Genomic DNA, 14,178 nt, shown 5'->3' with positions numbered 1-14,178 from the left:
TGGAGAACTAAAACAGTTTAAACTTGTTTAAAGTTTGAGACTTGTTTCGCATTTCAGCTGTATTTAAATGTGATCTAACTTGACGTCTCATGAAATTTTCCACTTATTATGCTATATTAAATTTACATGCAATTCATATTTGCTATAGTGGAATGAGTATTGTAACTCTAGCGACAATGTTGGGGTTTGGATTAACGGAGAACACTTGCTTTATAAGAAAGAATCCAGAGCCATCTGTGGACAACTCGAAATGTGTCAGATTCTGTTGGAAGCAAACTAAATAAAAACTAATTTCAGTATCATTTAAAGGTTAAAAATTTTCTAAATGTCATCAAAATGTGCCTCAAGTTTCAGAGAAACAAAGTGCTCTCGGCTCAAATGATTGAATGTTCTTATTAGTCCCAAATTTCCACCCGGAACTTTGATACATTCCTAGCCTAGAGCCGACACTCTGCATCGGACAGCTCCACCTCCTGCTGGACACAATCCAGCAAGATAATAGCCGGAGTGCGAATGTCGAAAATCAACTTTCACCACGACGAGTGTATTTGCAATAATTTGTGTCTGGTGTGTTATTTAGTGATTGTGTTTCGGCAATTTCAGCAAGGGCCAATGTTCAATTGGGATGCTTCGGGTATGAGTGGTCCGAGTATCATCGCAACAGCAAACATCGCCTCTGATTTGGACGAGTAAATCTGCACCGCTTAAGGGCTCACCCGGGCAATGTTTCCAATGCCCGAACAGAAGTTCGGGAGGGACGGGATATTTTATACTTTGCACACAGACATTGTTCATTTTAACGAGCCGTTTTCATTTCATGCCAATGAATGCGTAATCTGACAGTTTGGGCTTTCACTATAATACTGGACCTCCGTGTGCCCCTCTGGCCATCATCGCTCGCAACAGAGCAGTGACTCACAGAGGAAAATCCTCGAGCAATACCCCGAAATATTACTCGGTTACAGTCAGTCAGGAGCAAAAAATCCACACTCTTCATCCTGATTCACTGAGGGATTTTTCCCGCACTGCACACATTCCTCTTGAAGGATAGACTTTCGCGAGCACACAGAACTCCCTGCAATTCCCCAATACGACCCAACATGAAGATGAATTTTTATTGATAAAGACATCAAATGGAAACCCTCAATGTCCAAATTGAATTAACTCCTGCAAAGGGACTCCCACACATCAATATTTTCCACACTTTTACGATGATACCTAAAGTGCCATAAAAAATTCACACGATGTGCCAATTGATGATAATTCCTTTCCTCAACAGCACCAATTATGCGTCCTCCCAAGTATGTCAAATTGCCCCGCCCACGATGATCCACGGACGTGGAGAATATGTGGAGCATAAAAACTAACTACGTGAAACCCTTTTTGCCATGTTCGCATCATCAATTATGTGGCGGGGGCTGGAAAAATGCGAAAAGCCTCAAATTTGGCATTACATAAAAAGCAATTTATGTTGATGTGGCGATGGTCAATTGAATTACCCCGCTCATTCTCTTGCCATGAATGATTGGGCAAGAGAGTCTCTCTGGCCAGGGAAAAAAGCCCGCACTCTTTGGGCGATATTTGGGAAATAAAATATGTTGTCGGTTGAACAGAGTGGCGTGTTTATTTTATTATCAACTCCCTGGGATCAGACCGCAAACCCGGGGTGGGCCAACCGGATGGAAGAGGGTGAAAAATGTAGTGTAAAATCATTCAATTACCCGTTCATTTTATATGGAAATTTCAGAACGTCATAAATCCGCAAGCGACTTGCAAGAACGGGGACAGAAGGGGATTTGAAAGTAGCGACAGTCTAAAAACAGCCTAAATTGTGGTAGTACTGAAGAAAATCGCATTTTCTTCATTCGAAAGAGCCTATATTAAGATCGCTAAATTGTCAAAGAACTCTTGTAAGATATTTATTTCTTAGTTTGTATCTTGAGTTTAGTGCAAGTGGCAAATCTGTTCCCTAAATACTTCACTAAGAGTCTTCTTCAGATAAAGGAGGGTAAACATAGCGTTCGCTTTCTGAAAGCTCTCAATTAGATATTTTTCCATCAACATCGCTAGTGCTGAGTTGCGGTTAAGAAAGGGGGTAAAAGTTTCCTTTGGTGAAGCACTTGAGCCGCGTATCTGCTATTGATGAAATTATAATTAGAAAATTTACATGAAATGGGTGAATAATTAATTTCTTGGACGAATTCCCGGCAGATTGTCGCCATGGGGAGACACAGAAAGCAGCCCCCTTTTGCTGATGTCTGACAGTGTGTGCCGAAGGTAGAATCTTCGAAAGCTTCCCTTGTGGAGAAAGGGGCGAAAATATAATCTGATATAGTCATATTTGAGTGTTTCTTGTGCAAACATCCTGTGCCAACACAAAACACATCTCAATTTGCAAATTTTCAGGCACTAATGCTTACTTTGTGCTCTGCGCCTTCCCGCCCAAGAGCATCCATGCTTCGCCCCAAAGAAATCCCAATCGTGATTTTCTCAAGTGGCATCTTCGAGAGTCTCAATTGGAAATGGGAGAGAGCGAGAGAAAAATCCCAGAGTCTGGAGAAGTATCTGTCAACAAAATCCCCAATTGAATTTATTTGCATTTGCCTTTCATAAATAAACAAGGAGAGGAAATTAATTATTAACCATTTCACTTACTCACGATCTCAGCGTCAATCCATCTCTTCGTGTGCCTGGCAACCGCAGACCCCACAGGCCCTCCATCACTGATCCTTGGGCTCAAGGGGTGGGCCGCGAGGGTGCAACCCTTCCCGCCGCCATTCAAGTGTGTGTGTGCCGAAAAATTCCCGCTGATTTCACTGTGTCTTCTAATCCAAAGCTCTCAAGAAAGATCACGCGCTTTGAACTTTTGAGCATCTTAAGAAGCATTTCCCATTAATGCAGAATGACAGTTGTCCTAATTCTCCCAAATCCCACGCTAACTCCTTGTCAATTCAGCTCCAGAGATGTAGAATGACATGCAACAAAATGCAGTGGGATTTTGCCTCCCAATTGATTTTCCATTGGAGCTTTCGCAGGTGATCGAAGAGCTTTAACTAGGCGAACAAGTTAAGTTACTTTGCCGGGTTGAAGTTACACATTTTGCATACAAATTTTCCCAACACTCATGGTGGTGAAATTGCGAGAACATCAATTCAAGTTTTCCCATTTAATGTTTGAGTGAGCAGAAAAAAGGCGGAGGCCACGAGCTGAAGGGAAAATCTGCATAATCCTTGATTGATCGAAGGGTGAGAGAGAGAGGGAGAGAGCAAAGAAGGGTGCCCACTAAAACCTTAAAAGAGCTCTTTTTCCTACCACCACTCGGTTTCTAACATGGAGATGGTTGTAAAGTAGCAAATTTTACTCCCATTAATTAGTCAGGCAGAACAAATTAGCGTCCGTCAATGTTTGGAAACTGCATTGTTCCATCCAATTTAAACTTTTCAGTGGCCGTCCGAGGAAAAAATGAATGATTTCCTGAGCTTCTTCTTATCTTGTGGGCTCTCTCGAGCTCTCCCCCAGCGCTCAGGCGAAGAGTAATGACTGTGTGTGGGGTTGTACTTGGAGAAAGTTTCTTGAGGAGCGCCATGGCAATTAGCTTGGCGAACACCATCTGCAAGAAGCGCAGCAAATTGTCAGCCTCAGTGCGATTTTCGTATAAATTAGTCGGGCAACCTGTTGGAAAATTGGCCATAGAATGCTTCACTAATTTGCCGTGCACAATTATTAAATGCCAACCCCTCTGATGCACCCTGTTGAGAGCCATTGAGGGAATAAAAACATCTCCACTTCAACGGTTCGCAACGCAAGGGAAGCCCGCTCTTCAACTCTTTTATTCCGTGTTGTGTGTATGAAAGATTATCTCGTACTTTTTGTGCCACCAGCAAATGTACGTGCACCACCGAGTTGATCTAGACATGCTATAGAGACGATAAGAGAGTGAGATTCAAGCTATGAGCTGAAATTTTGAGTAATACTCAAATCTTATTAGTCGAGTATCTTAGAAAATATTGTCGAAATCGTGCCCAATAACATACACTGCAATAAGCAATCTATACTCTCATCAACTCTGCTTCTCCTCGACCAAAACACGTTCATTTGGCGCTCTCTTGCTCGCTCAGTATTAATGTGTTTTCCTCCTTTTGTTGCAGGTTGTGCTTTTGTGAAGTTCAGCTCTCATCAGGAAGCACAAGCAGCCATCACAAATCTACACGGGAGTCAAACTATGCCGGTGAGTGGTTGTTCATCTTGTTTACCTGCCTTTTCCGTCCGCCTTCCTGCCCTAATTACTCCCCTTCGCGTCCGGGGCTTTTTTAATTAACAACCCCCGCCTGCACTTGTCTTTACTCTGGAATCCTCCGCATTCCACGGCAAATCGCCGTGAAATTGCTCATTGAATCCACGCCTTGGCAGGTGAGGAATTATCATATTGGGAGCTTTTTGATGAGAGACAGAGCGAAAAAATAGAATTTTAGAGGAAAGACAGTTAATTAGGGCAGCTGATGAATTAGTCGATGGGGAAGATCAAAAGGAATTTCATTCCAGACTCTGTTTGCTCAAAAAGTCACACAGAATTTGCAAGTGATGAAAATTCATGTATTCGCCCTCTATTATTGAGCTTTTCGCATTCGCTCTTGCATTTTTCATGATGCCTTCAATATGGAGAACTTTTTAATCATGCGTGGATATTTTATGCTCATCCTCAATTGTTTATTCTGTCATTTCATTTCAATTTCAAAAAATAAATAACCAAGTCATCGGGAAATGGGGTTTTCAGGTCAAAACAGAATCATTTATGAAAGCAGAACCTCAGGAGTTCTCGCTGTAGAATAAATTTACTGTCTTTAATTTTTTATCTATTGCGCACTTCCTCGCCCTATTTTTTTTTTAAATATTCCTTAAAGAAGAAAGACGCCAAGAGGGAAGCGATTATTAATTGTCGCTGTTGGGCGAGAGATATAACTGGAAAATGTGCCATTAAGAATTTACGGCCAGTGGATAATGTCGATTTTTCACAGTCCAATAGCTTTCCCAATTTTTCCATATTAGAGGAAGTGGGAAGGAAGAGACCCATCCACACCCCAAAATTCTTGGTGATTCTCTGTAACAGCGCACACTTGAGGAATTTAATCAGTGCGCCTCCCTTCAAATCCTCTCTCGGTCATAATTAAAGTCATTCCGAGGAGCATTTTAATGAGCAATTTTGTGTGTTTAAGGCGCGCACAATTTACGATATCCTTTATGTATTTTATTGCCAAACTTTTCATCCAATTTTCGATACTTTGTTAAATTTGTGCGGCGCGGGTAGACTTTTTTTTATTTCCGCTGCAAAATTGGATATTTTCCTTAGATGAGAAATCACATTTATTGCCTGGGCAATATTTCTATTCACGTGGCAATATATGATAATTTGAATTTTTAACGGTATGGGCAATGAAACATGCAATTACGATATTTTATAGGGGAAATTCTGTACTTCTTCCCCCATAAATTCTTCTGTGCGATTGCAATTTCTGTGTGACTTGTGATGGCGTCACAAGAGCCGGAGATCCTTCTGTGGACAGTTGTCAGATTGTCACTTTGCAAAACAAGCGTCCAGAGTGGGTGGTGTGGCTCGTTAGATGCCTCGCTCTCTAGCTTCGTGCGCGACAAATGATCACTCAAGCGCTCCGGGTGAGATTCATGAGGAAGTCTGGACGGCCATTCGAGACTCCGAGCAAAGATATATGGAAATGACTGTGGCATGAATTGCTCCGCACTCTATTTATCTCTCCATGGCACTGCCCACATTCCACCCCTCTGGACACAATCATTAGCCAGTGACTTACAGTTTCACGTGCAATGCAGAAAATGCTCTGCAAGGAAATCACACGGTGATTGTGATGCAAAGTGAATGGGACGAATTTATACCACTTCTCAATGCCATTCCAAGACACTCTGTTTGATGAGCTTCTGCAATAGAGACAATTTGTATTTTCATATACTTTATTCCAATCATTTTTCACACATTTTCATGAATTGTAGCTTTCTGGAGAAGTATGTGGACTTAGTTTAAGGTTTACTGTGACACTTTTCTCTTTAGATGAGTGCTTTTGTTGAGGAGCTCGAGTTCAAATCGATTAGATGTGCATAATAAGATTTTTTCTGCCCTTGTGCTTAGTTCTCAGCTCAATTTATTGCTTTATTAAGCAACGCGCAAACCATTGAATAATAATAATTATTATAATTATACGACTCTTCCAAAACATCCTCTTTAATATTCCCTAATTTCTCAAATTTAGACAGTCTCAATCACCCAAAACTATATGTATTCCTTAAAGACTAATAAGAACCCCTGTGGGTGTTGTTCCATGGAAAGGCACCCCAGTAATCGTCTCACAGTGGGATTCTGACTCAGGTATTTCACTGAATATCTGCGGAATGCCCTCCGCACTGGCCACAGATCAGAAACTCCAAGTGAACGTGCTCCAATGAGGCGCGACCCACCCATATTTCGGCCGCCTGTCGCCGTCTCTCTGTATTACGTGGCACAGGTGTGTCTTATGGTTCGATATGTGTGTATAGCACTCAATTTACTTTTATTATTTCGCCTCACCGTGGACGCTTTTTTGTGTGTGCGCCTCATGCCAAACTCTCGCGAAGCACACACCCTTATTGTGCGATTTCCACCTCCTCGGGCATGCCAGAAATACCAGCCATACACCAAAAATTACTATCACAGGGAGACAAAGTGGATTTTTTCCACAATATGTGCGTGCATTTTTCATACACTTTCCGCATAGCGCTGAGAGAGACTTTGTCAATTAATGTTTCATGATTGGCAAATGAGATTTTTGAAGTGTGCGCTGGAGAGACAAGAAAGCTTCGCCATGTCCTCAAAAGCTCCAACTGTTATTAAATCATTAGGAAATGGATGAGACACTCCTTGAGAACTATAAACAATTTAATTCCTCACCCATTCCTCTGCAGCTTCTCAATGGCAAACCACTTTGAAGATATGCTTGGGAAGCTTCAGCCAAGCGTGGCAAGTGGCGAGGAAGACGATGAAAAACAGTCTCTTTGCGGGAGAGAAAGAAGAAATTGTATTTGTATTGATTCAAATTTATGCAAATAAATTTTCCACTCCAGTGAAGGGCTCATGAATTATGTGCCAAAGGGGGTGGCATGTTGTCGTGGGGGTGGCGCAAAAAAACACGACAGAGTGAGCTTGAGGGATGAACGAGAGAAATATGGGTATGTTAATTTCAATTTAATAATTCAACAGCTCACGTATAGTGGAGTGTTACTACTGTCGACATAAATTATTGTAAATTTTTCGCAATTAATCACTAATTTATGTAATAAAACATGCGCGCTGTTGGTGATGGTAAAAGCTCTGCGGTACTCTCGATTTTCCATCTTTTTCGCATCACACTTGTTTTAGTGTGCTGTGAGGGAGTGAAAGTGAAAAACTTTCACCACTTCTCCTGAAGATTGGATGCGGAAAACGCGAAAATGATAAACAATATTTAGCAACAATAGCTGTCCACAGCAACACTTTTCCACTTCTTTTCGCCATCATCAATTTGAAGACGGTGAAATCAGCCAATTGTGAATGCTCAGACAATGAGGACTGTCGCATGCAGACCCATAAATCAATCGACGAAAATGTTAAAGCTCACAAGCCAATATATGTATACATATAATTCGAAGACAGAGGATAAAGCAATCTCTATGTGTCCATCCAACGTTGAATTTAAGGGGGAAACCTATGCAATGTGGAGTCAATTAAAGTTTCAGGGAAAAGTTTTAGAAAAAGATGAATAATAAGGTGCGAGGTTGCTTGTGGAACTCATGACACAATTTTGCTTTTAAAGAAATCCCCGTGAGAATCTTAAGTGACATTGAGACAACTTCTCCCTCAGCAAATCACCATTTGCAGATGATGGGAAGGTAATCAAGGGAATTGATGAGGTGATTGAGTTTATTGTTCTCAAGAGAAGACGGTTGATATAGATAATCTTCGTTGATACACTGTGATCTGAGCAAGACGATTCAGGAGGGGTGAAAAACACCCTATAAAGCTCTTCCAGAAGTCACCATAATTGTGCATCAAATGAAATAATTCGAGTCTTAAGATTTTTTGAGCGTGACTTTTGATTAGGTCTGTTTCTGATATGTTTGAATAGCACAGTAAATAGACTCCTTTCAACCTCTTTTCCCTGAAAATCTTTGTGGCTTTGCATTCAAATTACAAGTCTCCCCAAAAATACTCATCCAGCTTGACAAAGTCGATGAGAGGCTGTGATAAAACGAAAGTTTATAATTAAAATAGCAAATTGTGATTGAATTTCGGGGTGGTGATTAATTGTCGGTTTGGATGGGTGTTTGGAGATTGATTGTGAGGCGTGACACGAAATGAAATTTCTCTGTATGTACATTGATACAATTAGCAATTTATGGAATACATATATGGCGATGTGAGAGATCAATCTCGGTCGGGAGAAGTTTCTATTAGGGTTGAGCAATCAAGTTTATTTGTCCCTTAATCTCTAATTAGGGGCCACATTGTTCTGTGACGTGCAATTTGAAGATTGTTTGAAATTCAGCTAAAGGGACCCGGGGTAATTTCGTGTGATTAGAGGCATTTAATGCGAAATGTCTGATCCTACAGTGTTTGGCCCTCAATTTCGGCTCTCTCCGAAATTCATCACACACACGCGCGCGTCAGGAAGAATTCCAGTCATTCTGTCGCCTCCCCAACCGTGGTTCACCACTTTACATTGTTATTAGCCATAAAATATTCATCCTGAAGCGTTGTGGGGAAAAAATCTGCGTGGGTGCGTTCCAATTCACGAGATGAAACGGAGGAATTTACACACGAAATGGAAAAGTGTGTAAGGATTTCTTTCTCTCCTTTTCTCGGCAAACTCTCCGCATATTGAGCCAATTTAAATATAACACATTTTCAATGAATATTGTATAAGATGTTACACATAAACACCCATGAGATGTACATCTGATTCGAGTAGGGAAAAGGCACGGGATTTCGTGTGAACCAGACAAGGTGATACTCAAATGTGCCCAACAAGGAAGAAAGGTCATGACTTTACTATACTATTAAAAAAAACGTGTGCAATTCCCACTTAGGCATAATATGGTCTAAAAAATTTATTTTCGCTTTAATATCTCACAATGAAGACCTCAAAAAACTCATACTTAAACTGCGTCACTTGAGTACCTTCAATTTACAGCTTCGTAAGTTATTCCCCATGCCGAAATGACAAACATAGCCTCCTTATCAGTCTCATCTCTTAATTTCGCTGCACGAGAACGTCACCACAGCTGCCCAAAAGCCCTCCTAATCCAGTGAAATTCCAATTCCACTCTCTCCTTCCTCCACTCAGACACTCGGCGGTGATCCTTGTGGCATGGCTGCCGAAATTCGTGCTTTCGCATTCATTTGCGCGGGAATCCATCAGCGTGGTTGCGGTGTGAAAGAATTCAGACGGTGTTGCATTAGAGGAATATGTATCCCCCCGAAATGTTATTCTTTGTGCCCCGAAATGTAAATTCTCTGGTGAGCATTGGCGAGTCAACATTGAGCCAGTCATACAGCGTGTAATGCTAATGCCAGAGCAGTAGTTAAAATGTTTGACGGTCGGAGCGAATGTATCAGCGCGACCCTTGAAAGCTCAATTGGCTGCATTTTGTGAATAAATTGTATGTAGAAATGGACCCTATGCAAAGTATGTTTGGTCGGATATGCAAATTTCTGTTTGGACAGTCATTAGAACGCCCCGGGAAGGGACAACACTGTGTGAGGCTCCCAGGAATATTTAAATGTATTGCATTGTTATTTTATCTTCACACTCCGGCGCTATGACAAAGGGTGGCGGCCTATTTACCCCATTTGAACCGCTTGTTTGTTCTCCTTCTCCGCAACCCCAAAATGTGTTAATTAGCAAATTTTCCATTGGTCAAGTTAAAAATCAGACAGAGTGAGAGAGCATACAAATCATCCAAAGCAGCGATTTGTGGTAACTCACTTTACTAACAGCAAGTCTACTTGCTGAGATCCCGAACGACAGAATGGCAATATTGCAAACAATAAAATAAAAATTTATACGTGCACTGTCATAAATGTTCGGAGAAAGGGCATTTTCAGTTTCACAGCTCTTCAGGGGCTGGTGGAAAAAGAGCCCAGAAACTGCTCGTTGTGGACGAAAACCCAGAAAAGAACCTGAAGGAGCAAAAAAAATTGGTGAAAGTGTGACCTTTCCTTGCAATAATCTCACGTTCTTCCCCCTCAAACAGACACATTAGTTGAAATGTTTCACATTTTCTGCCAAATATCTCGTTCTTTTTTATTCACGGCCGGCAAAAACTACCCAGAAGAGGAGTTTTGTGTCTAGATTTGCGATAAAGCTCTCCACAGCCTTTATAGCCATCCCAGAGTCGGTCGTGTAGGAGTCGCTGGCGGGCGGGTTTTCGCAGTTTCAGCACATTTTATGTATTATAATTCATGCAAGCTCGTCAGAAGCGGAGAAACACTGCACTTTTGCGCATCCTTAAAGTGTAATTTGTATGATATGGAGCAGAAGGGTAAATATTTGGGAGTTGTTGCAGAAAGTTTGCCTTATATTATGGCGAAAGCTGTGAGTTGAGTGAAAATCAAGTCATATGGAGTCATTTCACTCACTTTTACGCATTATATACTCCATGTGCATATCTAAGCAATTCATTATGAAATGCTTGAAGCGATGGCAGGAGGCGAAATTCCAATTGATATTGAATTTTGCAGTAAATGGAATGAGGAATGTAATAAAAATGGGAAATAATCAGAGATAAGAGATCTTAATAAACACATCATTCTTCATGTTCTCGTCCTCTTCTCATAAAAAATACATATATCTCGGGTAAACAAGTTGATTGTGAGTTGCGGGGTGGCGTGTTCGCATGTCTTGGCGGGGCGTTGAAATTGGGAAATTTTTCCAATGAAGAAGGGCAGGTGAAATGAAGGAAGTGATGAGTCCCCAATATAAAACTTTTTTTTGCATACCAAGATGAGAAGAATGTCGGAGAGGTGAAATTTTACAACTTGTCTTCCTCATGCGTGCCATTCTTTCATACATTTTTTCTGCCACGCATGAATTGAAGGGGAAGCGACACATACATTTCACAATCGGAAGCATATCAAATGAGTTCATATATAAGTCGTCTCATTTGGTAGGAAATGCCATTCCTTGTAATACATTTTCTCGCACCCGTCAACACGTGAGTCAATTTTTTATTCCATTACATCCCCTGCATGCAACATCCTGAGGGTGGGGAATGATAAAAAATGGGAAGGAATGTGAAAAATTGTCCCTCAACCCATAAATCAACTGACATGGAATTTATGCTAGTTGTGATGTGCTCCACTTCCACGACAGACACTCTTTCACGTGATTAAAATCATTCGCGATGAACACAAGTCCAATTGATCAAATGCAATTTTCACTTTATACAAACCCACCCACAATGCAATCTCGTTTCTTTCGCCGCTTGCAACGGTGCAACCATCAATTTACTTAATGACTTTCACCGGACTGCCAGAGCTGTCAAGTGCCAGGAATTACGGCTGAGCTCATAAATATCACCGTCTCGTGGCTGTTTTATTACTATCACAGCCATCAAAGTGATTGGAAGATAGAGAGTGGTTGTATGATCACCAGTTTTAGTTGTCAGACCAGAGCTTTTTGTCAGAATGCTTTTTAGAACCTTAGAAGGTAATTACGCCACCACTAGCCGTGCTAAACTAGCGATCTGACAATCGATCCTTCATTCCAATGGGATTGAAGAGCATTCCAGAGAGTATTCTGAGTTCTATTTTCTGCATGTTCGCAGTGTTTCGAAGCGTCTAGGCCTTTTTGAGCCCTCCTGATGACTCATCACTTCGTTTCCCATCCACGCACGGGTCGAGGGTTGGGCATCGGAATTTGCACGCTTGAATCAACCGCGCTGAGGAGGAATTGGGCAAACAGAGTTCGCGAGGCGCGGCTGAGGCTTCTCGGGTGCGTGCTTGAGCGCCATAATTGGGGGTGGGTCCGCGATCGCGGGTTCAAGTGACGTCCGGAAGTGGTCTGAGTAATAGAGAGGTTTCCATGTCTGGCAAACATGTGAAGGGGCGAAGGGCTTATGATTAAGTGATTACAAATATTTGCACAATTATTATAGGGAAATTTTCGCCGAGGGTGGGGTTCGGGAGGTGCTCGAGGATAAATTCCAAAATCTACTTTCGCGTTGCCGGTATTTACTCGGCGAGGTCATAAATACGATAGTTAATATTTGGTGGGCGGGCGGCGCGCCCAGGGGCTGAAGAGAGCACAGAATCTCTGGCGAAATGTAAATATTTCCCATCTCGAAGCTCACGCGTGATTCCAAATGAGATGTATTTTAATTAAATGCAAAAATATTTTCACTCGCGAGCACGTCTTCAAATGTTGAATTTCTCATGTTTACCGAATTCATCTGCTTAAAATCTCGCCAAACAGTTGGGGCGCAGCTTCTCTTCTCTCCCTATGCCAAAAGAACTTGGTGGATGAGGCATTTGGCAACACATTTGCGCGTCTGTGAGCTTATATATACCCTTCGAGACAAGCGCGCGACGTTGGTGAAATGTGATGAAAATTTAGTGCGCTTTTTTTATCTCAGAGCTTCATGCATCACAAAATTCTGTGCCATTTCAAAAAATGCAACCACTCAGCGAATTATGAAAATTTGACGATTATACACCATGAAAGAAGTGTATCAGAAAATAATGACACGCCGGCAAATGGCAGGACATTTGGGGTAGAAAAACAGTAAAAATGATAAAGACGTCGTAAAAATATGAAAATTCTCTCCACACCCAAGTCTGAGATAATGTCAGTCTTATGTATGCATATATCTATACGGTGAAATCCTGTTGGGACGAAAGTGTCCAGGACAAGTCTGCATAAAAGCCTCGAGAGCAGAAGAGAGTCCATAAAGGATGATGGAAATGAATTTCACTGGTAAATTGTAGCTTTTACTGAGAAAAGCGCAGCATATGAAGAATAATACCATTGATTTTTATCACTTTTCAATGGCACAGTCTTTTGCTATATAGACGAGAAGAGGAAATGAGGTGAGAATTGTGACGGTGATAAATTTTCCAACTTGACAAACTCCTTTCGTGAGCAAAAGTTTGGGAGCATCATTAGAAAATAAAAAGATTCACTTTCAAATTCAATTGTCTGTGAATTATGATTACTGTTTAAGCGGAGTTTATGTTCAACCATTGAAAAAATTAATTTCTCATTCGCCTTTACTGGTTTGTTAGGCAATATTTTTCCCGGGATTTCACTCGAAAACTTGCAGGAAGTATCTTGGAGAACTTTCAAGCGTTCAAAATAACTTTTCTGGTTACATCGCAGTACAAAGAATATTTCGCGAATATGCGCAGATAATTCCCATTCCCGGTCTTACAGACAAAAGGCACAAAGGTCTCATGTGAGCAAAGCAAATCCTTGTTGTAAAATCCTGAGACTCAAATAAAAACGTGCTGGGAGAACCTGTGTGCCAGTCATGAATATTGCGTATAAATCTGAGTTGGGTGGAAGCTGGAAAAAAATAGAGAGGAAATCTGTAACTTTGTTCGTCTCTTCCGTGACTCTTCACCAAATAATATTGACGATGTCAGTTCCTATCCTCGAGAGCTCCTTTGTTGCGTCCCTTCTATTCTAGTTTTAAGGCGGATTCCCATCCGAGGAGCTCATCGAACTCAAATCGACTGTGACATATCGTTCCTTCAATTTCACTTTATGTATGACTTAACATTCGTATCTCCTCGTCTTCCTTTTTTCCCTCTCACTCCATCGAGAGCAGGAGAATGTTTTCACGTATCTATTTTCATGTTCATATGTCAGCTCCATTTCACAAAAGCCCTCCCATCCCCAAAAGTCATCTTTCTTGTGCATTACTTTTATTTTTTCGCCCTCCCCAAACTCTGGTGGCATCTCCTGAAATGTATCTTCAGCCCCGGCAAAAGTACACATGGAATCTATTTGTGCATCTATCAAATTCTCAGTGGGCGGAATTTTTCGGGGGTGGTTGGAAAATCACCGTGTGGCGCTCGCGATACTCGAAAATGCGCACTTTCAGCACTATCATCGTCAATATGCAGAAAAATTGAAATTG

General features: G+C 41.4%; 1 protein-coding gene across 6 annotated transcripts in view; it reads left to right on the top strand.

Annotated features, from left to right (window-relative positions):
- The window catches only part of LOC132260477 (CUGBP Elav-like family member 4), a 298,183-nt gene that overhangs the window by 259,827 nt on the left and 24,178 nt on the right, over positions 1-14,178 (top strand). For all 6 annotated transcript variants that reach the window (XM_059758611.1, XM_059758609.1, XM_059758610.1 and 3 more), the window contains one exon: positions 4,149-4,228. In XM_059758611.1, the coding sequence (XP_059614594.1) occupies positions 4,149-4,228 (80 nt within the window). The remainder of the gene's footprint in view (positions 1-4,148; positions 4,229-14,178) is intronic.

Source organism: Phlebotomus argentipes, unplaced genomic scaffold (assembly GCF_947086385.1).
Source record: "Phlebotomus argentipes unplaced genomic scaffold, Phlebotomus argentipes genome assembly scaffold_18, whole genome shotgun sequence".
NCBI lineage: Eukaryota > Metazoa > Arthropoda > Insecta > Diptera > Psychodidae > Phlebotomus > Phlebotomus argentipes.
This window is presented reverse-complemented; position numbering and strand designations above follow the sequence as displayed.